Raw genomic sequence first — 24501 nt, 5'->3', positions numbered from 1 at the left:
TATTCTGTTCATTCTCCCAAGAAAAGAAAGAAGAACACAAGAAAAAGAATAAGAACATAAGAAACATATGTACGTTATATCTGATATCTGGGCCTTCCATCCATCTTTTTCTATGCCGCTTATCCTCATTAGGGTCGCGGGTATGCTGGAGCCTATCCCAGCTGACTTCAGTCGGGGTACACCCTGGACTGGTGGCCAGCCAATGGCAGGGCACATATAGACAAACAACCATTCCCACTCACATTCATACCTATGGACAATTTAGAGTCTCCAATTAACCTAACATGCATGTTTTTGGAATGTGGGAGGAAACTGGAGTACCCGGAGAAAAAAATCTGGTCCTTAAATATGTTAAATGATCGCAAGATCACGTGTATGCCTGCTTGTGAAAGGTGTGCGGGGAGGGGCAGAAAAGAAACGTGCATTTGTGTAGATCAGGGGTGTAGATCAGAGCAGCCGTGAGCCCATTTGTGCCCTTCGGCAATTTTTAAAAATATACCTAATTAAAAAAAAAATGTTAAAAGCAGCAAAAAATTGACAAGAATAAAGTCAAAATATGAAAGTTGTTATGTAATGAGGAAAATTCATAGTTTTATGAGAATAATGTTGTAATATAAGGAAAATATACTTTTAGTAGCATAAAGCTATTAAAGCATACAGCTATTAAATTAAGACTTTGTTTAAAGTCATATGAAAAGCAAACGATGAATAAAATTGTAATTTTTGGAAAATTAGGTTGGGGAAAAAGTCATAATATTACAGAAATACAGTCACAATATTATGGGAATAAAATTCCAAGAAGAAAATTTACATCAATAAAGATGAAATTACTGGAATTAAAAAAAACAAAAACAGATGCAATTTTACCAGCGTAAAGCCAAAATATTAAGACAAAACAGTTGTATTCCAACAAGCAAAAAAAGTCTCAATTTTACAAGAATGAACTCATATGATGAGGAAAAATAATGTCGTTTTAGTAGCATAGAGTTGACATATTAAGAAAAAAAATGTTCTTTTAAAAGCCATTTTATGATCAAACAAAAAGTTGTAATTTTTGGAAAATTTGGTTGGGGAAAAATGTTAGAATATGGGAATAAAGTCAAACATCTATGGGACTATACGTTATGGAAAAAAATAGCTGTAATTTTACGAGAAATTAGAAAAAAATCCCAATTTTACAAGAATAAACTAAAATAATGTCATTTTAGTAGCATAGAGTTGAAATACTAAAGAAAAAAATGTTCCTTTAAAAGCCATATTATGATCAAGAGAACAAAATAAATATGAATACTGTATATGTTATGGAAAAAACACTTAATTTTAAGAGAAATTAGAAATAAAAATTACATTTTTACGAGATTAAACTTGCAATATTATGAGGAAAAAATATCATTTTAGTAGCACAGAAATGAAAGACTAAAGAAAAAATCTTTAAACGTCATAATATATAAAAAAAAATAAATGAAGTTGTCATTTCTGGATAATGAGGTTGGGGAAAACTTTATAATATTATGGGAAAAAAATCAAGAAGAAGATTATTTAAGAAGAAAGTTGAAATATTTGGAACATTTGAAAAAACAACAACAAAAATGGTGGAAAAAAGAGCAAAGTGTGACGCGGAGTGCGCAGGAAAACAGTTTATAATGGATCCCCAGATGCAGAAGACAAAAGAAGTTGTAGGACAGGCTTTAATAGTCTCTGTTACCAGTAAGAACAAAAAACAACGGTGCGATAAGAAAAAATCAAAAGGGCACCGCGACAAAAAGGGAATAACTGTACCCGGCTTGAAGGAGCTACGGGACATGTAGCAGGACTGCTCGGGAGATGACCTTGGAAGCGTGGTGTAGCATAGAGATCCGGAGGAATAGCTGAGTGCCGAAAACAGCAACAGGTGAGTATAAGTAGGTTAGTTAATGATGAGCAGCTGCAGCACATCCCGCAGCTCCGCCCCAGGCAGGAGGGACCAGGGTCTGAGTGCAAAACATCAGCATGAGTAAATGCACCATAAACAGAGTAACAGTCAACAATGGCCCAAACATACCAGTAATGTCACAGCAAGGTGTGACACAAAGAGTGAAGTTGAGACTAAAGGGCTTTTCCATCTACAGTATATGGCAAAACTGAGATGTTGTTTTTTTCTCAACATATACTGTATATACGGTAACTTTTAGCATATGCGTTACAAATCAAAGTGGCAAAGTTGCATCCTTTCGTTTTTCACTATGTGGCCACTCACTGGAAAAACGTTTGGACACCCATGGTGTAGATGAAATCAGTGGTGTAAGGGTGTAAGGGTGTAAAGGGTGTAGCACCAAATTCTAAGCCTCCTGAAGGGCCCCTCACCGGGAGTACTTCCAGATTCCCACTATACTTTGAGGCATTTGTTGTGTAAAAAGCTGCTTAATGTACACATTTGGAGTTAACATCCAGTAGTTCTTGTTTGTGATCCTCCACCAGTAGTAGTAGTTGTCATGTGTGTGTTGTGTGTTGCGTTGGCGCCCTGATTGCAGTCGGGGCGCACTTCTGTGTTTGTCTTAATTTGATTAAAGCAACTCGACTTTCACAGACATATTTATCTTAACATTTGACGTTGTTTTTCCTTTTGTAACTGACATTTTTACAGTTAAAAAGTACAGTATATAGTCAAAACTCTGTTTTAGCTTTTCAGTCTACAGTTCTTGTCTTGATCACGCAAACAGGATTCCAGTGGACGACATATCTCCTCCTGAGACTCAAGGTTCTCTGCAGTGGACATGTGTTCGCGTTTGTTTAGAGGACGCTGGTTTGGTACGATAGGCTATGCATTCTGGGATAGCTGACATGTACAGCTAAACTTTGTCAAATCGCTATCATTAGCTGACTGCTCTGTTTTGTTTGTGATTAAAAAAAAAAAAAGCGACAGAAAAAAAAGTTCATTTGTATTTGTAAACATATTTGTTTTGCTTTTTTGTTTTTGCTCACCTTTTGTCTCCCACATCGTGGCCATAAAAATGAATCGCATCATTTATGCAACCAACCATCGAGTTTTTGAAGTGTGGCACAGTCTCCCTTCAGAAAATACAAGTTTATGTAAAGCATCATATATTTGTATAAGATTGTCTTTCAGGGAGAAACCACATTTGAATTGGGTACATCTGAGAGACGTTCAGGTAAATCTGTTCACTCGCCCATTCCACCTGTCGCAAATTGTAACGCCTAACTCCAGCACCCAAATCAAACGCACCCATGCTGGCTGGCGTGAAGTGATGGGAATTTCTGCTCTTTTATCGAAGCTGGTTCGTTTGGCTCGACCCTCTTAACAGATTTGACTTCCCAATGGCTCAAGAGATTTTTGTTTCTTTGTTTGTTGCTTAAATTGAGTTATTACCAAAAAGAGGCATCTCAATTAAACCAAAATGTCCAATCTGATCGTGTGTATTGTTTGTAAAGTATTTACAGTGAAACAACACAACATCAATAACACATTACTTTGCAACATTTACATTACGAAAAGTGCAAAACTAGAAGAAAACTGTATCGCTACTCTTTAGTACAGATTGGCATTCACAAACACAAAGTGCCTCAGCTATTGTTGCCTGCTGCTTATTTCCCTCACTTTTCCAGTGTCTAAATGTGTAAAAAAGTTCTCCCTTTCTCCTGTTTGTGTAGCTTTATTTTGATCAATCATGTACCGCTTTCACAGAAAAAGACGACAAAAACGACGGTTCACTTCAAAGATCTGGCTCTACCAGTCGAATCGTTCGCGAAAGCTCCATCACTCCTTGAGTGAAACCGGCGGAGTTTAGGATCCTGCCGGACACATGGTACAATAGCGCCGTTGTGCAGAGTTGGTGGGCCGACTGCAAGCCTGAAGAAGCTCACTGTGGCGGGACATAAAACGCAATTTAATCCATTGGCAGGCTTAAATCGTACTTTTTGTCTGGGTGTGCTCTGGTGCTCGGTGCCGGGCGGCGCACGATTGGGATAAAGCGGACAGAAAAGGCCTGGACGTGAAGGTAAAATGGTGGCACTGGGAACAATATGCCCGTGTGTTTCCGTGGGGCTCGGTGTGGCAGGATGTGCCCCGTGGATAAGATGGTCTATCCGGCCCTTTTACGACGATCTTCACTATGGGTGTGCATTAGTCAGGTTAAACACCTCGCAGGACGCGTCATTTACGTTAGTCGGCGGTTAATGGATGTTGCCTTTTTGTCTCCCTTTAAAGGCTCCACGGTAGGAAGTGACATGTTGCTGCGGTGGTGGCGCCATGTTTGATTTTCGCCTGTAGGCCTCGGCTGAGTCTGCTCCCGTGTGGATTTGGCGCCAAGGCTCTTCACAGGGGCAGGCCACTTTTAAGAAGTGTTTGTGTTTCACACTTTTTAAAAGTGTCGTCTATTAGTAGAAATATCAGTGTCGCATGCACGGTGCGAATACTCGATGTATGGCGAGGAGAGAAACTACAGTTTTGGTCATTGTTTCCCATCTTCAACAGCGGGTTGAGTGTGACGTCACTTCCGGGTATACTCAGCCCGCAGTCCCCGTTTCTGTAGTAGTTTCTCAACGACAAAGCATTGCAACGTTATTTACATGTCCCGTATATGATTGTTGAATTCATGTTTAAACGTTATACCAATTCTAATTTTTGATTGACACAATATGACTTTTTCCTGTGGTTGTGGTGTGCAGCAGTGTACACCCACAAACATCACTACAGTATTCCCTCGTTTATTGCGGGATAGGTTCCCAAAATAGCCCACGATAAGTGATATCCACGAAGTAGCCTACTTCATTTTTTTACAATTATTATTATTATATATATTTTAAGGCTGTAAAACCCCTCACCATACACTTTTCTCAGACAGGCATTAACATTTGTCACATTTCTCTCTTGTTTAAACACTCTCAAAGAAGTTCAAACCTTTGTTTGAATTTTAATGATCAACCTACAGGTCAGACACAAGAAATGATTAAGTCACTCACGCATATTTCATTTATGTGACCATGTCTTTTTGTCCTGACGCCGTTCCGCTGTACTGTTTTTCTATCCTAACATATTGCTGCAATATCCCGCCTGTTGCAATCCTCCTCCTTCGAACCAAAGATTAATTTACAAGCTAGCAAGCTAGCAATGGCACAGGAGACACGGCAGGGTGGCACGAACTAAGGAGGTTGATTGACAATGGTCTACAGCCAGTCAGGACGCAGAAAACAAAGGGCAGAGAAGGGAAGAGAGACACTCAACTTCCCACAGTGCAATTCTTCTTAAAGGGCCGGGCTTGGCCTGCAACAGCATTCATACGCTTAAATAATAATTTAAAAAAAAATATCACTATGGGGCTGCACAGTGGACAAGTGTTAATGCTGGTGGCAACCCACCACGAATAAAGTTGAGGCGCCACAAAGATTTGGTGCCCTCGCGCGGCATCACATTACACTGTAACGAGTGAACACGCAACAATGAACTACACTTCAATGCGGGTAACGATGACGATGTGCTAGTCCCATAGTGCCCGCAAGGCATGCTGGGTACTCCAACTCCTTTCGACACAATATAGTGAGACAATGGCATGATCTGCAGGCCTGTGGAAAACACTGTTCTTTGTACAAAGGTTTACCCCCACCTCTTGCTCACAGTCAGCTGGGATAGGCTCCAGCTCACATGTGATGCAAATGAGGACAAGCGCTGCTATAGGAAATGGATGAAACTGTCACCATCATATATGAACTGAGCGCACAGAGGTTTGGTGTGGAAACCCTCATGTCAACAACAGATGTTATCAAGCTGCTCTTGCTGACTTAAAAATAGCTTGTCGCTGTTGGAGTGCGTGTTACTTGAAATTTCTGTTGTGCATGTTTACAACAAGCAGTGTTGGTTGTTTTGTCTTTGTTTTTTGTTATTGTTTTTTTTACCTTGACGTGAAATGACGTCCAAGTGTACCCACCTCCGTAATCTTAACTGTCCTCTCCTCATGGGGAATGTCAGGCATGTCCTGCTTGTTGAAACAACACACCGCATACAGGGGTAGTCTCCGTCCCCGGTGCCTTGATGTGAATTTTCAGCGGATCCTCCGGTTCCTTGAAAAATTGTGTCCCTGAGAACGTGATTCTTGAAAATAGGAGAATGCAGGATTTAGCCACAAACATTTGCTTAAAATTTAAATGTGTGTCTTACTTTGTCATGCTCTACTACATCGGGGGGTCCAAAGTTCAGCCTGGTGGCCATTTGCTACTAAAAAAAAAAAAAACAGCAAAAATTTAAAAATCTGCAATCATTTTACACGAATTGGAAATATTCAGGGAAAAAGTTGTGATTTTACGAGAATAACATCGCAATACTATGAGGAAAAATAACGTCATTTTCGGAGCATAAAGTTGGGGGGGGAAATTAAGTCGTAATATGAGAAACAAAAATGAATAAAGTTGAAATTTTTGGAAAATTTGGTTGTGGAAAAAGTTATAATGCTACGGCAATAAAGTGAAAATATGGGAATAAAGTCATAATTACAAGACTAAAATTCACAATAAGAAAGTTCAGAAAAAAATAACAGAAAATGGGGGGAACAGCTGTAATTTTAAGAGAAAATGAAGAAAAAATGTCATTCTAACAAGAACAGCGCAATTTTACAAGCATAAACTCGTAATATAAAAAATAGAAAAATAATGTCAATGTCATTGAGTTGAAATATTGAAGACATTTTTTTATGTTGTAATATGACAAAGTTGTAATTTTTGGAAAATTAGGTTGGGGAAAAGTTAGAATATGGGAATAAAGTCAATATTATGGGAACAAAGCATAACATTACAAAAAGAACATTTACAGAGATGATTTAAACAGAAAGTTAAAATGTTTGGAAAATTAAAAAAAAAAAAACCCAGCAGCAACCATGGGGATGGGGAAAGCAAAGTGTTAAGTTGATACTAATAACAGGCTTTTTACCTATAAAGTATCACAAAGCTTAAAATATATGTATAACTTCTTAGCATATTTACAAAATATCTAAGTGGCAAAGTTGCATCCTTTCATTTTTCACTATGTGGCTTGCTGGAAAAAGTTAGGATGCCCCTGTACTAGATTTATGGTGCTAATGTGTCATCTCTTATTCGCAGGGATCAAATTAAGTGCTGAAGTGTCAATCAGAGAAAGCTACTAGCATGCTTAGCTGGAGCTTTATGGTGAGTAAGTAGCAGGATGCTGTGTTGTGTTTTAAAGTGAGTCCTTCAACCTCGTCTTCTCTGCAGGATGTGACAGGATGAAACGCCTCAGGACCCCCAGCAGCAGCGACACCTCTGACAATGAGAGTGAGCTACCACCTTTTTTGTGACAAAATTAAAGGATTCAACTGCTTATTAGTATTCAACTATATATTCTAATATAAAAACTGGAGGATGCCTTGTGGGATATATTGTGGTTGTCTAACATCCCGTACACTTAGCTGTACCTGAGCCAGTTTACTTGTGCGTCCAGGTCCCTCAACGTCCTTCTGCTCGTCCAACAAGTATGGCAGCAAACCGGGAACCCCCGCTCCAGACCCGAGGAAACCGGCAGAAGTGAGTTCCGGCTTCTCTGCGTTCGCTGGCAGTGCCGGGCTGGTATGTAACTGTAAGTGTGTCTTGTAGGTGTTCCGAAAAGACCTGATCAGCGCCATGAAACTGCCCGACTCCCACCACGTCCCCTCAGAGGACTACTACCTGCTGGCCGACTCCTGGAAGCAGGAGTGGGAGAAAGGGGTCCAGGTTCTGGCCAGTCCAGACACCATTCCGCAGGCGTCGGTCAGGTACTGCTGTTCGATGCCATACCACACTGTTGTTTTTAGCTGGTACTGACAAAAGTAGCAGGTGATTGAACGGCGACTTGTCTCATTTGTGGGCGTGTCCTCTACATACAGGATCATAGCTGAGAAGTCCAAAGAGGTTCTGTACAGCCACCAGAGGAAGTACATTCAGTGCTCTGGCCAGGAGACGGCAGAACCAGGTTATGTCAACATCAAGGAGCTGGCGGAGGCCATGTGTCGCTACGACCTGGATGACGTGGACCTGTACTGGCTGCAGAGCCTCAACACAGAGCTGCTGCGCATGGGTGAGGAACACCAACGTACACCACTTCTAACCAAGTTAAAAAAAGTTAAGGACAAGTGGCCTCACCCAAAAAGCTAGACTCGTCATAAATTAAAACGCAAACAATGTTTACATGGATCAAAGATCCTCTGGCAGGAGGACCCAGCAGTTTTTAGGGACATACTGCAAAAATGATTGTCGGATGTCCTCTCTATATGAGGGGACTTACGACAAAAACACAAGTCAAAGATCTGCTATATGCCAGCAACGCTCTGTGAGCAATTTTTACAGAGCTCATGCATAAACACTAGTCAAATATTGTCTGAGAGAAGCACTGGGCTTTTTAAGGATCTACGGCAAAAATGCGGTCAAAGATGAGTGTGACAGGAGCGCTCTGCTGTTTTTAAGTACCTACGGGGAAATACGTGTCAAATTGGGTCGTCTAAATGAGAGGAGGACTAACTACAAAAACACTAGTCAAAGCTCCTCTACGTGCTAGCAGCACTCTGCTAGCAGTTTTAAAGGAGCTACTGCAAAAACACTAGTCAAAGACCCTCTATATGAGCACGCGCTCTGCTGCCTAAGCATATATGGCAAAAAAAAATGGTAGTCAAAGACCCTTGTTAAAGAGGAGGACTTACTACAAAAACCACTAGTCAAAGATCACTATCACAGAAGCGCTCTGCTGTTTTTAATGACCTATGGCAAAAACACTAGTCAAAGATCCTCTATATGAGGACTTACTACAAAAACACGAGTCAAAAATCCTTTATATGAGAGGATCGCTCTGCTGTTTAGGGAGCTCCTTTATATGACAAGAGTGATCTGCTGTTTTTCAGGATCTATGGCAAAAGCACTAGTCAAAGATATGAGAAGACCACCCTCCTGCTTTTGGACCTATGGCAAAAATGCTTGTCAAAGATCCTCTGTATGACAACAGAGCGTTTTTGACCTACTTTAAAAGTACAGGTCAGAGATCCTCGATGATAGGAGTGCTTTGGTGTTTTTAGGAATCTGCTGCAAAAATGTTGAGTGTTCCCAAACTTTGAGCTCAACTCGCAGGCCGGTTCAATGTCATTCATGTGCCGGATTTGGGTCGAGGGCTGCCAGTTGTATAACCCTGACCCGTGTACAACCTCAGAAAGATTTGGTGTGATGTGGTCCCGCTGTGCCCCCGCCCCCCAGGGGAGGAGCCCGTAGACGAGCTGACGATGGAGCGTACCATGGAGGCACTGGAGGGCCGGTGTCACGACAGCATGAAGCACGCCATCGAGACGGTGGAAGGTTTGGGCATAGAGTATGACGAGGACGTGGTGTGCGACGTGTGCCGCTCGCCCGACAGTGAAGAGGGCAACGACATGGTGTTCTGTGACAAGTGCAATATCTGCGTGCACCAGGTAGGTGGACTCGGCGGGCACACTCGCGTTCGGGTCGACGTCACACACTGACACTTTGTCCTCAGGCCTGTTACGGCATTGTCAAAGTTCCGGTGGGAAACTGGCTGTGCCGCACGTGCGTCCTTGGCATCGACCCGCAGTGCCTCCTGTGCCCCAAAAAGGGCGGGGCCATGAAGGCAACAAGGGCAGGCACCAAGTGGGCGCACGTCAGCTGCGCCCTGTGGATCCCTGAGGCAAGTCTCCCGCCTTCTCGCCATGTCAAAAAGCTTATCATCCCACCACTCATCCTCCCCTTTGCCCACATAGGTCAGCATCGCCTGTCCTGAAAGGATGGAGCCCATCACCAAAGTGTCGCACATTCCACCCAGCCGCTGGTCGCTCATCTGCAGTGTGTGCAAGGTCAAGACGGGCGCGTGCATCCAGGTAAGTCAATCATGTTTCACTTCTTAATTTTTTTACTGTACATTTGAACACAAATTTTAGACATTTTTTCAACTGAATAGAAACGGCCTTGTTGAAACCAAAAAATGGCAAATGCTGAGGCTCACAATAACCTTAGCTCAAGTAAGCGCCACTACTGATTCTTGTTAATTGCACCCTCTGCTGTTGATAAGCTTAATAATGCTCAGATATTATTGACACAGTTGCCTGGGTTACGTTCCCAGAACCCCCACAGATGACATAAAAGAACAGACTGCTACAAAAAAAGGCCTAAAAATGACAATTTGTGATACTCTTTAATAGGGTGTAAATGCGGTGTCCAAACTGCGGCCTTGGGGCCATTAGTACCTGTGGCAGATTTTAAGAATATAAATTAACAAGAATTAAAAAAAATAAAAAAATTCTTGAAATGTGACTTTTTAGTATTTGTTGGTATACAAAATATCAAGGTGGCCCTTGCATCCTTTGATTTTTCAGTATGTGGCCCTCAGTGGAAACAGTTTGGACACCCCTGTTTTAATAACAGAGAGGCATATTATAGAGTTTAATTGCATTTTAAATTGAGTGTACACAGTAAGAAACAATTCGATGTGGTTCCCACAGATTTTTGGTCAAAAATAATTTTCCCCCACAGAAAACAATGTAATGCATCCTAAGTCGGTAATAATTTATGTGAAATTGCAGGTCAAATGTACAGCATACATGTACCACTGTTAAAAATGATAATGTTTGTGTTGAGATGTGGCACTTTGTTCGGCGATCATTGACCGCACCGTCATTGTAAGATGCAAAAGTGAAACGTAAATATAACTGCAACTTGACTCCCATTCCATCTGTTCATGGATCATCTTATTATTCATTAGCGGGGAGTACCTATACAGTTTATGCTTTCAATTGCATTTAAGAGTGTGAGGCATATTGAATCAATATTATATTCTATACTACAGGTGTCGCAAGATTAAAACGTGACGAGATTTCTCGTTTTGCGAGAACAGGGCAGCCAGAAGCCAACCAATGCTGTGAATTTTGGCATGGCTACTATGAATGATAATACAGTAATATGGAAGTGGCAGTGTGAAAGGCATTATTGTTTACTGCTGTTTACCATGCACATGACAATAAAACTCTCTTGAATCTTGAATCTCTTGAATTATTGGAAGCACACATAAAGTACTTTAGGCACACCTTTCAATTGAACCTACCTTGGTGTTCACATCGTCGGCGAGTGACGTGTGGATGCTTTTTCCATTGGAGTTAAGCAGCTGCTTGCTACTTGTTGATGTCCAAGCAGAAGCCAAATCAAAATTCTACATTTGATCAATTTTCCTTTTTCCTTTTAGATTTGTCAGATCAACCCACGTAGATGTTCGGACTTGTCTGCACCCTTAATCACAGAGCGCTTCTATTGACACTCAATGCATTTGGATAAGTGACAACTTTCAAGCACCGGTTCTGTTTCATAGCATACCTTGTACCGTATTTTCATGACCATAAAGCGCACCGTATTAAAAGGCGCAGTCTCAGTTACAGCTGCTATTTTTGTATTTAACACATACACAAGGCGCATCGTATTATAGGGCGCAGGTATGCACGGTATCGTGTCGCTCAGAAGTCAGTGAGGAAGCGACAATGCTTTATTACTTTAGATAAATTAAGAAGAGAACTCTCATTCAGTTTCAAACCCACTTGAAATCAGGATGGTCATCACTCAACACAACAGTCTCAGTCATGGTGCACAACTAAAAACATCACACGGCAACGCAAAAACAGACAAGACACTACCGCTATTTTTGCAGAACAATAACTAACAACTATGTAGCTCAAACATGTAACTTTAAGAGCATTTGCACCAAAACAGTACCGCAAAGCACTCTGGGGAACAGGAAGTGCTCCCAGCAACGCTACAATACACTAGCATGCATGCTGTTGTATGTTTTTAAAAAGCCAGCGAGAGCAAAACTGAGTTGGGTTGTACTTTATTGAAGTATTTAACAATGTACTCACATTATTTTTGATAAATCCTCATCCACAAATCCATCAAAGTCCTCATCTTTTGTATGCCAAATGAACAGCGGGGCAAGTTCTCCATCAAACACCTGTCGTCATTGTCAGTCAGTCTCGTTGCCATGCGGCGCCTCAGAAATGATGCTGGCTTTTGTGAAAGCTCGAACAGTGCATCAGACACGTTAGCCCAAGCATTCACAATCCATTAGTGAAGCTGTGTTCGCTAGCTGTCATTCAGCACTCCCACGTTGCTCGCAACTTCACTTTAAACGTGTTTACATCCATTCACAAATAGTGGCGAAACTCACACGGCGTTGCCTCCCAGTGTTAGTGAAGCTGTGTTCACTAGCTGTCATCTTTCGCTCCCATGCCGCTCGCAACTTCACTTTAAACGCCATGTTTACACCGATGTCCAGCTGTTGGAGTTCCTTCGTCAAGCCTCCCGGAATGATGTTAAGCTCCAAGTTCATTTGCTGCACTTGTGACGTGTGTGAAAAAAACATCCGGTCTCTTTCCGTACACGTCACTCAGCCACTCAGCCATTTTCTCCTCGTTCTTCCAGCCCCTTTGATTGGTCCGGCTGGAAACTTTTCTTCCTCTTAAAAACCACTACACGTAGCAGGTTCTGTCCATTACCATGGCAACCAAGCACAACAGTAAAAGCTGACTTCTTGTGCCCCGTTGTGTGTGATGTGGGAAGTGAACGGCACGTCGTCCATGTTGGTGATGTAGTTGGGTAGTAGTTGTCTGCAATGTTTTTACTGCGGTAGGAGCGGAAGATGGTCAGCTTTCCTTGTAATCCGCTGGATGTTGCTGCACCACGGTCATCCTTGCCCGGATGGATAGATGGCGCCATTTCATAAAATATACTTATATAACTACAGGGGCATGCCTTTAGCGTCCTCAGTCACGTCCACGTCCCTTTCCTCTATACAAGCAGCGTGTCGGCAGGAGACACTCCCAGTCAGTCGAGCGGAGCGCTCATAAAAGTCCCACAGCAACACTTACAGATTTTGGAACTCGGTACACACATACGGCACTTCGCATTATAAGGCCCATTTTGGACAAAATTTAAGACTTTTAAGTGCGCCTTATGGTCGTGAAAATACGGTACATAGAAGAGATCCATGTTGACAGTTAAGCGACACGGTCGCTACATTTAAAGGGTAAGAGTGCCCATTTAGGTGTTTCTTGCATCATGCATTTATGCGGTAATTAAAGACAAGCCATTAACAAAAGTGAAGCATCAGCCGAGCAAGCGCGCTCGCTTCTTGGCAGAACAGGCATGGGTGTCCACAAAGTGTGCCGCAGGGGCCATCTGTGGAACGTGGCTCATTGCAGAAATAAAATAAACAAAGAAACACAGAGCAAAAAGGCAAAATGTAACTAGAAAAGGCTGAAATGTTGATAATAATAATAACTGATAAAAACACCAACATTGTCTTTCAATATATGTATAATGGATGATGGATTAGTTGTTTTTTTTGTTATTATTACTGAAAGTACAGCTGGATAGACCTGACATACAGTAAGTACACAAGGAAAACAGTGAGCAAAATTATATATTTACAGTTATGTATTATCATAACAGTGGTTTATTTGGTCTCAAAAAATGTTGACCATATCTTTGATCATCAATTTGTGGGACAATAAACATTTCAAAACGCAGCTGCATTGTTTTTTTGACTCTGTTAAATAAAAAAGGTTTCGTCCAGTCATATTTTTTCATTGTACTTTTCTTTAAGTTCATGTTAAAATCTCGTTCTCATGGACCCAATCGTCTCGCCTCGTGAGTTACATGTCTCTTGACACCCCTATTCCATACTATAGTGATCATATTCTCCTTTTCACTTTTATTGTGGCAGCATCCGGACTAACACACTTCCTGCCTCCTTCCCTGCTCTCAGTGCTCGGTGAAGAACTGCACCACACCGTTCCATGTGACATGCGCCTTCGAGCACAGCCTGGAGATGAAGACCATCCTGGACGAAGGCGACGAGGTCAAGTTCAAGTCCTACTGCCTCAAGCACAGCAAGCCAAAAGCAGGCGAAGCGGGCCTGAGCCCGGCACGCTCCAAGGCACCCTGTGACTCTGTCAAGGTGGGCCAGCGGGCTCAGCGGCTACAGGAGCTGGAGGAAGGGTTCTACGCGCTGGTCCAACCGGACGAGGTGTCGCGGGCTGTCGGACTCTCGCAACGCCTGGTGGACTTCATCTACCAGTACTGGAAGATGAAGAGGAAGAGCAACTTCAACAGAGCCCTGCTGGCGCCCAAAGAGGATGAGGAAAACCTGGTCCTGCAGCCCCAGGAGGACAGCATCCACACGCGCATGCGCATGTTCATGCACTTGCGCCAGGACCTGGAGAGGGTCTGTACTGACCTTCCAAAGTTAACTGTTGAAGTAGTTTTTCATTGACATAAAGCTGAGCTGCATTGTTTCATCATTTGTTGTGCCGTGATGCAGGTTAGGAACCTCTGCTACATGGTGAGTCGCCGTGAGAAGCTGAAGCTGCTGCAGAGCAAAGCCCAGGAGCAGATGTTCAACTTGCACGTAACCCTCATGAGCCAGGAGATCTCCGCTGGTGAGCCGTGTGGTGTTGTCGTCGTACTTGTATTCTTGACTCTTTGCTCATGTTGTGTTACTGTCTCCCAAGGTCTTGCTGCTTCCTTCCCAGTGGAGTGTCTCCTCTTCCGTCCTACTCCCAGGATCACCCTGAAGCTAAAAATGCCCAAATCCTCCACTTTAGCACACGGGAACGGCAGTTCCAAATGCGCCAACGGGCCTCTGTGCCCGGATAACAGCGGTAACGTTTCAGAGCGTGCAAGTGAGGGTGTGGGTCAGGGGAAGCCTCAGCTGCACGGACACGCCCGCAGGGAGGAGCGCACCAACGGCCGCCTGACGGGCTCGGTGTTGGCCATCAAGCCGACGGGGAAACCGCTGGCCCTGCACGCCGCGCTCCACGGCCACTCGTCCAACGGCAGAGCTGAGCAAGAGCGAGCGTCCAAAAACGGCCTCCTGGCGAAGCTGGTGGCTCAGAAGGACAGTTCGTGTCAGACTCCTGGTGAGCCAGACGCTCCCAAGCAGACTTTGGACAAAGGGGCTTTTGGTAAGTCTGCCATGGAGCACTTTGGCAGGTCCTTCAAGGAGGCCACCATGAACTTGGTACGGACCACAGAAGACCTGCGGGCGTCTGACAAGCTGACCCGGAAGGAGAGACTCTGGCCAAAGCCTGTGTCGGAACACAAAGCCAACAACATGCGTTTGTACCATGACAGTGACGGCTACTGCCCCGACCTGGAGCTCAGTGACTCCGAGCCCGAGGCAAAGGGGAAGCACCGACGCCACGCTGGGCCGCCTCTGCCACCAGACACGGCGAGGAGAAGAGGGGGCGGCCAGAAGGGTGCCGGGCGCGGGAAGCAGTCACTGGGCGCCACACACCGCGTGCAGAGGTGACAGCAAATTCTGTTGACCGGTCAAAGTTAGCTTAACTTTTTTTTTTTTTTTGTACTTCGCACAACTTTATACTGAACAACCCTGTCCCTTCCTCACACAGGATTGGTTAGAAATAACTGTGGCCTCCATTTTAACTGCCAGCATCTTTCTTGCAGGTCTTGGACTTTTTTTCCTTTTTTAAAAAAAAAAAAAAAAAAGTTACCTTTCATGTCTATCCGGCTTCTCAGGGCATTGAATCGATCGCATCCGGACTGTTCAGGTTGTCTCAGATGTTTCGCCTCTCATCCGAGCAGGCTTCATCAGTTCATGCTCAAAGACTAGATAGGACAGCTCCAGTCCGAGGGAATTGTGCAAGAAGCGGCAGAGGCACGTGCACACGAGCAGTTATACTCTTGTGTGGTGCACAACATTGTCGTTCAGACACAATGGATACACTCAAATGACTATCATGAACAAGCAGACGCCCCACTCAGTTGTCTCTTACCGACTGTTGTTTTGCAGACTAAACAAGACAGCTCTAGTCTGAGGGGATGGTGCAGGATGCAGCATATTTGGCAGTCGTACAATATACATTGGCGTGTCAACTACAGTCGTTTGAGTGTATATCCATTGTGTCTGAACGGCTGTCGGAGTGTATCCACTGTATCTTGACAGTTGTCTTGCACCACAAAACAGTGGAACCGTTTGTGTTTGGGCGTGTCTCTCTCTACATTACAGGATGAATACTTTTGAATCCTGCACTATCCCCTCAGACTAGAGCTGTCCTATCTAGTCTTTGCTGCTCAGATGAGACTGAAACGTCTCCTAGGACAATCTAAACAGTCCAGTTGGGATCAGTTCAGTGCCGTGACAATACAATGACAAGGATGAATGAGAATATTCACAGACCTCCCAGAAAAACGGTAGTTAAACTAGGAATCGGATGCATGAAAAATGTAACTTGGCTAGTTACTGTGGTTGTCTTATTGTTGCTGTAGCAACAACACAAAGGGGAATGTGCCAAATCAATATCTGTGCAACTGGGACAGGACGATGGCCATCCTAATGCAGTTCTGGACCACTAACATTTAAACAGGACCAGTTCTGTGTGTGAGGGTCACGTTGGCAATGCCGTTGGTTTTGTCGCAGTCTGACTGAATCAGTCGGCTCATGTTGGCTGTCTGATTCAGTCTTTCGTCACCCTGATTTGATAATAAATAAGCAAATGGAGACTGTTTGCGTGTTGTAGTGTTTTTAACAATGCAAATACAATAGTAGCTCTCAAAATATTAGAAACAGATCACAGTTCTTTGGCAACATTCATAAAAATACTAAATTGATACCTCTGACAGTGTTGAGAGTTTTCCATCATTGCAAAGGCAGACTTTAGCTCTTTAGATTGTACAGGTGTGCCTAATTGAAGGCGCCACATTACAAAACACATAAATTATGTGAAGGTAGTGCCATTAAACAGAAAAAAACTTTGCTATTAATGATAGGATATATTTAAATGGGACGATAGAGGACAGTATTGCTACACTTTGCCTTTCTATTGTATGACTGACGGTTTAAAGACAAGAGTGTCAAAACTTTTGGACCTAGGGCTGCATAGGATTAAAGGATGCGGAGGCCAACTTTGATACATTTTGTACATTAAAGACCCTAAAGGCAATCCAGTGTAGGTTAATATATGCTAAAACATCTGAGCTTTGTGTTACAGGTTACAAAGCAATTAGTTAATGTAATTTACTAATATTTACGTTTCCATTCAAATATGAGGGCAGTGGCATAAATCATTTTTAATATTCATCCACTCATCTGTGTAATTCCTTTGATTCCAATATTTTTTTAACATCTTATGTAAAATATCTGAATTTGCAAGTTACAGGTCAGAAACCAGATGTGAGGCAGTGGTGTGGTGAGCCGAGTCGCCTCTCTGAATGCCTTGCAAACTGGATTGCGTGGCCCCTATATGTTTGTAGAACGAATTGCACATCATGATTGTACAGTGGCCCAAAAGTGCCCCCCCCCCAGTCCACACTTTGGAACCCCCTGTTTTAAAGGTTCTCTCCTGAAGCCTCTACAATGTCAACCAGTTTATTTATTGTAGAAAGAAGTGATCAGATTCGTAATGAAAATAGTGATTTGTGTGTATTGACTGTGCACATTGTGATCAATACTTACGCCACCCAGACACGTATGAAGATGAATGGAACGCTGCCAGGCATCGTCATTATCTGCTGACTGATTTACTGAAGCATGTGCTGTGCAAAGAAACACGTAGAAAAAGCGATTTAAAGGTCAGCACGTTCGTAGGTCATCACTATTTAGTGCTGCTTCAGAGTTTATCGACAACTTCATCCCTCAAAAATTGCACTTCAGCGCTAATGTCAACACGAACGCGACTTACTCACATACGGGGGGGTTCCATTGCCAGTGACTACAAATTAAATTAAAATACTGCTTAAGACAAGTGAAAACTATTTCATTCACCGGTTGGGTGTATTTTTTGTTTTTCCCTCCGTTCCATAGCTGGCAGGCCACTTCCGGGTTCCTCGTGGATGACGGCAGACGTTACGCAGGGCGGATGGCGTCATTTTCGACTAAGGTGGACTCAACCATTTCATTACGTGACTCAAACGGCGGAAAGTAAAACATTCTTTAATCAGTAAGCTTAACAGCGCCCAAAATGTAATGGGTTCATGTTTGGGATGCCACCCGTATACAAACTATCCTCAATTAAGTAGGTTTCTTTGTTATATTCTTGCTAAACACCCTAATGGAAAATGAATGGCACTTTCCGTTCCGTGAAGTCAATTATTGAAAAAAAAACGTGAACGCGAATAGACTTGCACATTGTTATTAATTAGTAAAGGTAACATTTACCCAAGTATGAGCCATTATCTTTCTACTGTTCTGCCCATTTTAAGCAGAACATAATGCATTTGGGACTTTTACCTTTGACCACGTCTACATCATAATCGGGTCGTGACTACAATGGCACGCCTTTCATGAACCAAGAAGTAGTATGATAGCCAACGAACAAATATGAGGCGTTAATATATCAATTTTTCACCACTTTTTCTTTAATGGCTCAGCCTTAGCATAGGTCTTCGCCCTTACTGAGTGACATTCTGTGGTCATTATAAAATAATACCTTAAATGCCGCAACTATAGCCGGGGTGTTTATTTTGCTAAATCGGAAGCTAACCAACTTAACATTTTAAATATAATAATCATTTGGAGTGCCTGAGAAAGTAGAAAGGCAAACATCCTGTCTTTGTCAAAATAGTAATTGATGAACAAGTGTAGTACACAACACAACAGTAACAGAAGCAATGTTGTAATGGCGGCTGTGAGTCAGCATTAATAGCGCTGACGAGTTGAACAACTGTAAGACAAGTGTAACATGCATGACTTTCCCATCGACACCTGAGTAGCTACATTTTAAAACATTAGGAGGTTGCCTATAGCCACAGCTGCTAATGACTGTGTTTTTTTACTTAGGGCTAATTAGAGAGCCCGACACTTATTTGTTTTTGTAGGCCTTGCAAACAATGGGAGACTCTGCGGTTATTTGAATAAAGGCATTAATTAGAGATTTATGGTAATATATTATTACAGCTAAAATGAAAATGATATTATTATTAATAACAAAATAAACATGATAATATTCCATCCTTCTTCCTGTCTACTTCCTCTTATCCTCCTCCCTCCCTGAAACACTCCCCCCACCTCTCTCGTGCTCTCTCTTCCGTGACTGCCTACACTCATTCCCCCTCCTTCCCCCGCCCACTCGCCTTCACACGCCTCAGAGCATTCGTCGCTTTCTGCCGGGCCCGTCGACCACCCAAGCACCCGGTCCCTCCGCCTCGTCACATGTGGACCATCCGTGGTAGGATGTGCCGAGCAGGTGCACCACCGATCAGCTGGAGAGGGGCCACGCGTCCTTGGCTCATGTTTTATGCACGGCGTCTCTACATTTGATGACTGGGAACATGGCGACAGGAGAGTGAGCAAGTAAGCGTACAATCATGTGTCATTTGCACTCACAAAGCCTCGTTACTGCATGATACATGCGTGTTGCACAGTATTATGTCAGCAGACAGGGGACAGAGCCTGGGGGCGCTGCCCATGGAGAGCTGGATGACTCACATGCCGCCCGCCCTGTGGGACACTCCGTTGTACCACCTGGCCATCCCAGGTAGGCTTCACACACTAGTGCACACATGGCCGCCTCATGACCAGACAAGGATGTGTCTCCTCCTCATGTAGGCAGCCATAATGCAATCACATACTGTCTGGATATGAACCACACATCCCCCGTCGACCTCGCGCAGCCCGACATGCTTCAAAAACTGGACCGCTACATGAAGCCCCTCATTCGACCCTTCCTGTACAAGTGGGCCATAACGCAGGTGAGCCCTCACCTTTACGTTCATCAAAATAATCCTGAAAAACTTTGTGTCACCGCAAGGCTTTGGTTAATCATGTTTTGCTAGGCAGAGTTCAGAGGGCCCAATCATAACTGCCCCAAAAGCCAATTAAAAAACTGTCCTACACAAGCCACGCCCACTGGGGTGTTTGAGTATCAAACTAGGTGCTGACAGGAGCAGGAAGTCATCTTTTAAACTGAACAAACAACTTTAAAGATCCTCTATTACGCATAAGTGGCTTTTGAATGATGTAACAGAAGAAGGCGATCAAACACTCGCTTTACAAGTTGCGTCTTGAAGGAATAACCTCCTTCCTCATGGACATACCGCCTCTGATGCGCCCCTAGATAGATGAGCCTGCCGTGTACAGTATATGCCCACCACTTTGTAGAGACAAACAAAACAGGCTTCACTATACATCTTAAAATAAACGAATGCAGGGTTAGTGTGCAGTCGAATTTTGTGGCTTCATGCTATCAGTTTTTCAAAAATTTCTAATAAATCATGCACTTTTGTGGGTGAATACGGCCTATTATTAGTCAAAAAACATTGATATTTAAGCAAATGTTGCATCTTTTTCGCCTAAGTTAAGCATTTTTAAGTATAAAAATGCCTACATGAACTAAAATACCTGTACAATAAGGCATTCAAAAGCTGGACGAATGCAGAGTTCAAAGACACTGTGATGATATGTAGTATTCTACACTGGTCACTAGGTGTCAGTAATGTTACTGTAATGTTGGTTGAGACACACAAGCACCAGACTTGATCGCCGGAAGAACAGGCTTTTACTGCGGGTTTGAATGATCTCCCAACAGGCACAAAAAATCCCTAATAAAAAGACAGGCTACTGTTGCGGCAGTAAACCACGCCGTAGGGAGCACGTTATAGTAACACACACGAGCACCAGTCTTAAAGGAAAACATTTTTTGGAATTTTGCCCATCATCGACAATCCTTATGTGAAACATGAGCACACGTCTTTCCCTTTTCTGCGCGTTCAAAAGAGCGAAAAACAGCATTAGGGAGCTCCAACAAGGTTTTATTGTTTTATATACATACTGTGACCATGCAGTAACAGGTACATTCATGATAATATATAATACTTAGATACTTAAGAGTATTTTGATCATTTTAAATATGACCAGAACTTCTTTCCAGGGCGCATTGTTTTCACAGAGCCCATTGATAGGAACTAACACTACTTCACTTCTTATACACGGAGAATGAGCTGCAGGTTTTAGAAGCTGAGCCCGCAATGAGAGAGAGCAGATGGGGGGCCAAGTCATTACACCGGCATGACTTGGTGGTTTAAATGTGGAGCTTCCCAAGCCATGCCAACAGAAATGGAGTGTTTCTGCTGCACTGAGTGGCATGCGGTGTTACCATCGATGGATAGGCTTTGTGTGTATGGCGAGGAGGACATTACTTCAAGAGCTCGCATCACAACAAATTAAGAATTGTTAGTGCTAACAAACCCTGCGTGATAGAAACCTTTTTCCACCTACCCAAAATAAACTCAAAAAGAGGCCCCAGACCAGCTGGACCAGACGGACAACTGCCCATCGAGTAAGTCATCATGATATTGATTGTGATACATGGAGCTCATAGCACACGATATCACAACGCACTCCATCTAGATATGTACAAACAAAACATGGAATGTGGGTTTTACAGATAATTTGGTTGTCTATTCGTAGTTGTTCATATGCTTGTTCTTGTATCCAAGTCAGTACAAATCGCATTGTTTTGGAGTGGGCTTGCTACATCTCGCCAGTGGCGTGAGGTGCTCCATCACTACGCCATAAAAATAGTTCTTCATGTTAGCTGCTACAATAACAATGTTACTGTAGCTTGGTTTACATACAGGTCCGTTATGTAAATAGAACATTGTTGGCTTGTTGGAGTTTTTTTTAGGGCTTTATGGTTGAAGGTGTGTCCCGTTATGTGCATTGTTAGCTCCCACATGCTAGCTGTTTTTTAGCTGTTTTTCTCTTTTTAGAATGCACAGAAAAGAGAGACGCGTGGTCATGATTCACATAAGGATTGTTGATGATGGGAAAAATTTCCCCCCAAAAATTTCAGTTTTCCTTAAACGTCTTATTTTCTCTTATTATGTCTACTATATTGGGTAACAGGAGTGTAAAGCTTACTACAGGGGTGTTATTTCATGTCTAGAGGGCTCTAATGATGTTAAAAAGTGTATTTAGAAGGTCGTAAACAGGTTTTGTATTATCTAACTAGGAAACTATTTCATTTATAAATAAGGAATCCTACTTCGCTGATCTTCACTTACTGTATCACAGTCGCGTCTGGAAGCAGTTTGCCACGATAAACGAGGGATTACTGTATATCAAGTACACAATAGCGTGTATCATGTTTGGAGTAGTTTCTTCAGTATGTGTGATTGTGACTTGCTGTTCCTGTCCGTGTTTTAGTTTAGTAGTTTTTTGTTTTTTTTTACAATTGGCTTATGGGGCAGTGAGGCTTGAGCCCTATGAATTTTCCCTACAGACAAAGTACCACTTGTGACCAAGAAAAATAATTTTGCTGCTGCCTACGCTAGCTCCAGTGTATTTCAGATGTGAACTTTTGCATTGGATCGCTCACATTGAAATTGAAGTTTTCCTGTACTTACCTATGTGTCATTATTAGTAGTAGTCCTACATTAAGATGTAAATGTATTGGTTGTGCGTTGACAGGAGTACTCTGTGAGGCAGCAGCTAAACTGCGGGGTCAGATACTGTGACCTGAGAATCGCACACCGGCCCAACGACCGCTCCACTGACCTCTACTTCTACCATGGCGTTTACACCACGCTCACTGTGGAGGTACGCAACGAAGGACGATGAACATGAAAAAGGTCTTTTAGTAGAGAAATGTTGGTGCTTTTATGGCTATTACAATATAATAATAATAAAATAAAAATAATCCATCCATCCATACATTTTGTATTACTTATCCGAGGTCAGGTCACAGGGGCAGCAGCCTAATTAGGGAAGCCCAGACTTCCCTCTCCCCAGCCACTTCGTCTAGCTGAGGATTTCCCAGGCCAGTTGAAAGACATAGTCTCTCCCGTGTGTCCTGGGTCTTCCCCAAGGCCTTCTACTGGTTGGACATGTCCTGAACACCTCCCTAGGGAGTCGTCCGGGTGGCATCCTGACCAGATGCCCAAGCCCACCTCATCTGGCTCCTCTCAATGCGAAGGAGCAGCGGTTCTACTGCAAGCTTCTCCCGGATGACAGTGCTTCTGACCTTATCTCTAAGGGAGAGAGAGCCCAGCCACCCTACGGACAAAACTCATTTCGGCCGCTTGTACCTGCAATCTTGTCCTTTCGGTCATTACACGACGCTCATGACCATAGGTGAGGATGGGAACCTAGATGGACCAGTAAATTGAGAGCTTTGCCTTTCAGCTCAGCTCCTTCTTCACCACAACGGACCAATGCAGAGTCTGCATCAGTGCAGTCGCCGCACCAATCCGCCTGTCGATCTCACATTGCATCCTTCCCTCACTCGCGAGCAAGACTCTGTGGTACTTAAACTCCACCACTTGGGGCAGGATTTCATCCCCGACCCGGAGATGACACTCCACCATTTTCCAGGCAAGGACCATAGACTCGGACTTAGATGTGCTGATTGTCATCCCAGCCGCTTCACACTCGGTTGCGAACCGATCCAGTGAGAGTTGAAGGTCACTGCTCGAAGAAGCCAGCAAGACCACATCATCTGCACAAAGCAGAGACCCGATCCTGCAGCCACCAAACCGGGACCCCTCAACACCCTGGCTGCACCTAGAAATTCTGTTCATAAAAGTAATGAACAGACTCTGTGACAAAAGACAGCCCTGGCGGAGTCCAACCCTCACTAGAAATGGGTCCGACTTATTGCTGGCAATGCGAATCAAACTCCGACACCGGTCATACAGGGAACGAACCCCCTGAATTAGCTCTACTAATGCTAGCTCTACTAATTAGCTCTATTCCCGGAATACTCCCCACAGAATTCCACAGAATTCCTCGAGGAACAAGGTCAAATGTGTAAAACACATGTAGACTGGTTGGGCAAACTCCCATGCACCTCAAGGACCCTGTCGAGAGTGTAGAGCTGGTCCACAGATCCACACCCAGGACAAAAACCACACTGCTCCTCCTGAATCCGAGATTCAACTATCCGGCGGATGCTTCTCTCCGGGACACCTGAATAGACCTTACCAGGAAGGTTGAGGACTGTGATCCCAGGATAGTTGGAACACACCCTCCTGGCCCCCTTCTTAAGAAAAGGGGCTCACCACATCGGTCTGCCTTTCCAGAGGCACTGTCCCCATTGTCCACGTGATGCTGCAGAGTCGTGTCAACCAAGACAGGCCCACAGCATCCAGGGCCTTAAGGAAGTCCGGGGGAATCTCATCCACCCCCGGGGCGCTGCCACCTTTTTAACAACCTCAGCCCAGAGATAGGAGAGCCACCTTGGAGTCCCAGGCGCTACTTCCTCATTGGAATACACGTTGGTGGACCGAGGAGGTCTTTGAAGTATTCCTTCCATCGGTCCACAACATCTCGAGTCGAGGTCAGCAGCACACCAACACGGTGTTGACTGTGCACTGCTTCCCTCTCCTGAGACGGTGCATGGTGGTCCAGAATCTCTTCGAAGCTGTCTGGAAGTTGTTCTCCATGGCTTCTTCGAACTCCTCCCATGTCCAAGTTTTTGCCTCAGCTCCTGCCAGATCCGCAGACCGCTTGGCGTACCGGTACCTGTC

General features: G+C 43.7%; 1 protein-coding gene across 3 annotated transcripts; it reads left to right on the top strand.

Annotated features, from left to right (window-relative positions):
* Positions 1–3784: 3784 nt before the first annotated feature.
* Positions 3785–19515, top strand: jade3 (jade family PHD finger 3). Of its 3 annotated transcripts, XM_054788672.1 has the most exons (14): positions 3785–3995; positions 7087–7152; positions 7219–7278; positions 7445–7527; positions 7597–7754; positions 7866–8056; positions 9220–9431; positions 9497–9664; positions 9738–9854; positions 13784–14242; positions 14339–14456; positions 14529–15324; positions 19123–19327; positions 19399–19515. In XM_054788672.1, the coding sequence occupies exons 3-13, from the start codon at positions 7230–7232 to the stop codon at positions 19292–19294; spliced, it is 2523 nt and encodes an 840-aa protein (XP_054644647.1). In that variant the 5' UTR covers positions 3785–3995; positions 7087–7152; positions 7219–7229; the 3' UTR covers positions 19295–19327; positions 19399–19515. The 3 variants fall into 3 exon arrangements, with proteins under 3 accessions (XP_054644647.1, XP_054644648.1, XP_054644649.1); XM_054788673.1 differs by lacking the exons at positions 19123–19327; positions 19399–19515 and adding an exon at positions 17840–19079 and having other exon boundaries at positions 3786–3995; XM_054788674.1 differs by lacking the exons at positions 19123–19327; positions 19399–19515 and having other exon boundaries at positions 3787–3995; positions 14529–15392.
* Positions 19516–24501: the final 4986 nt, after the last annotated feature.

The sequence above is a fragment of the Dunckerocampus dactyliophorus genome, chromosome 10, assembly GCF_027744805.1.
Source record: "Dunckerocampus dactyliophorus isolate RoL2022-P2 chromosome 10, RoL_Ddac_1.1, whole genome shotgun sequence".
Taxonomy (NCBI): Eukaryota; Metazoa; Chordata; class Actinopteri; order Syngnathiformes; family Syngnathidae; genus Dunckerocampus; species Dunckerocampus dactyliophorus.
The sequence above is the reverse complement of the archived record's forward strand: the minus strand, read 5'-3'. Positions and strand labels throughout refer to the sequence as shown.

What these genes read in the sequence shown, in the direction of transcription:
- jade3 (XM_054788672.1), top strand. Translation starts at nt 7,230, where the DNA reads ATGAAACGCCTCAGGACCCCCAGCAGCAGCGACACCTCTGACAATGAG. An exon ending in AGACGGGCGCGTGCATCCAG is followed by an intron (nt 9,855 to 13,783) that starts GTAAGTCAATCA and finishes CCCTGCTCTCAG; the next exon opens with TGCTCGGTGAAGAACTGCAC. An exon ending in TGCGCCAGGACCTGGAGAGG is followed by an intron (nt 14,243 to 14,338) that starts GTCTGTACTGAC and finishes GCCGTGATGCAG; the next exon opens with GTTAGGAACCTCTGCTACAT.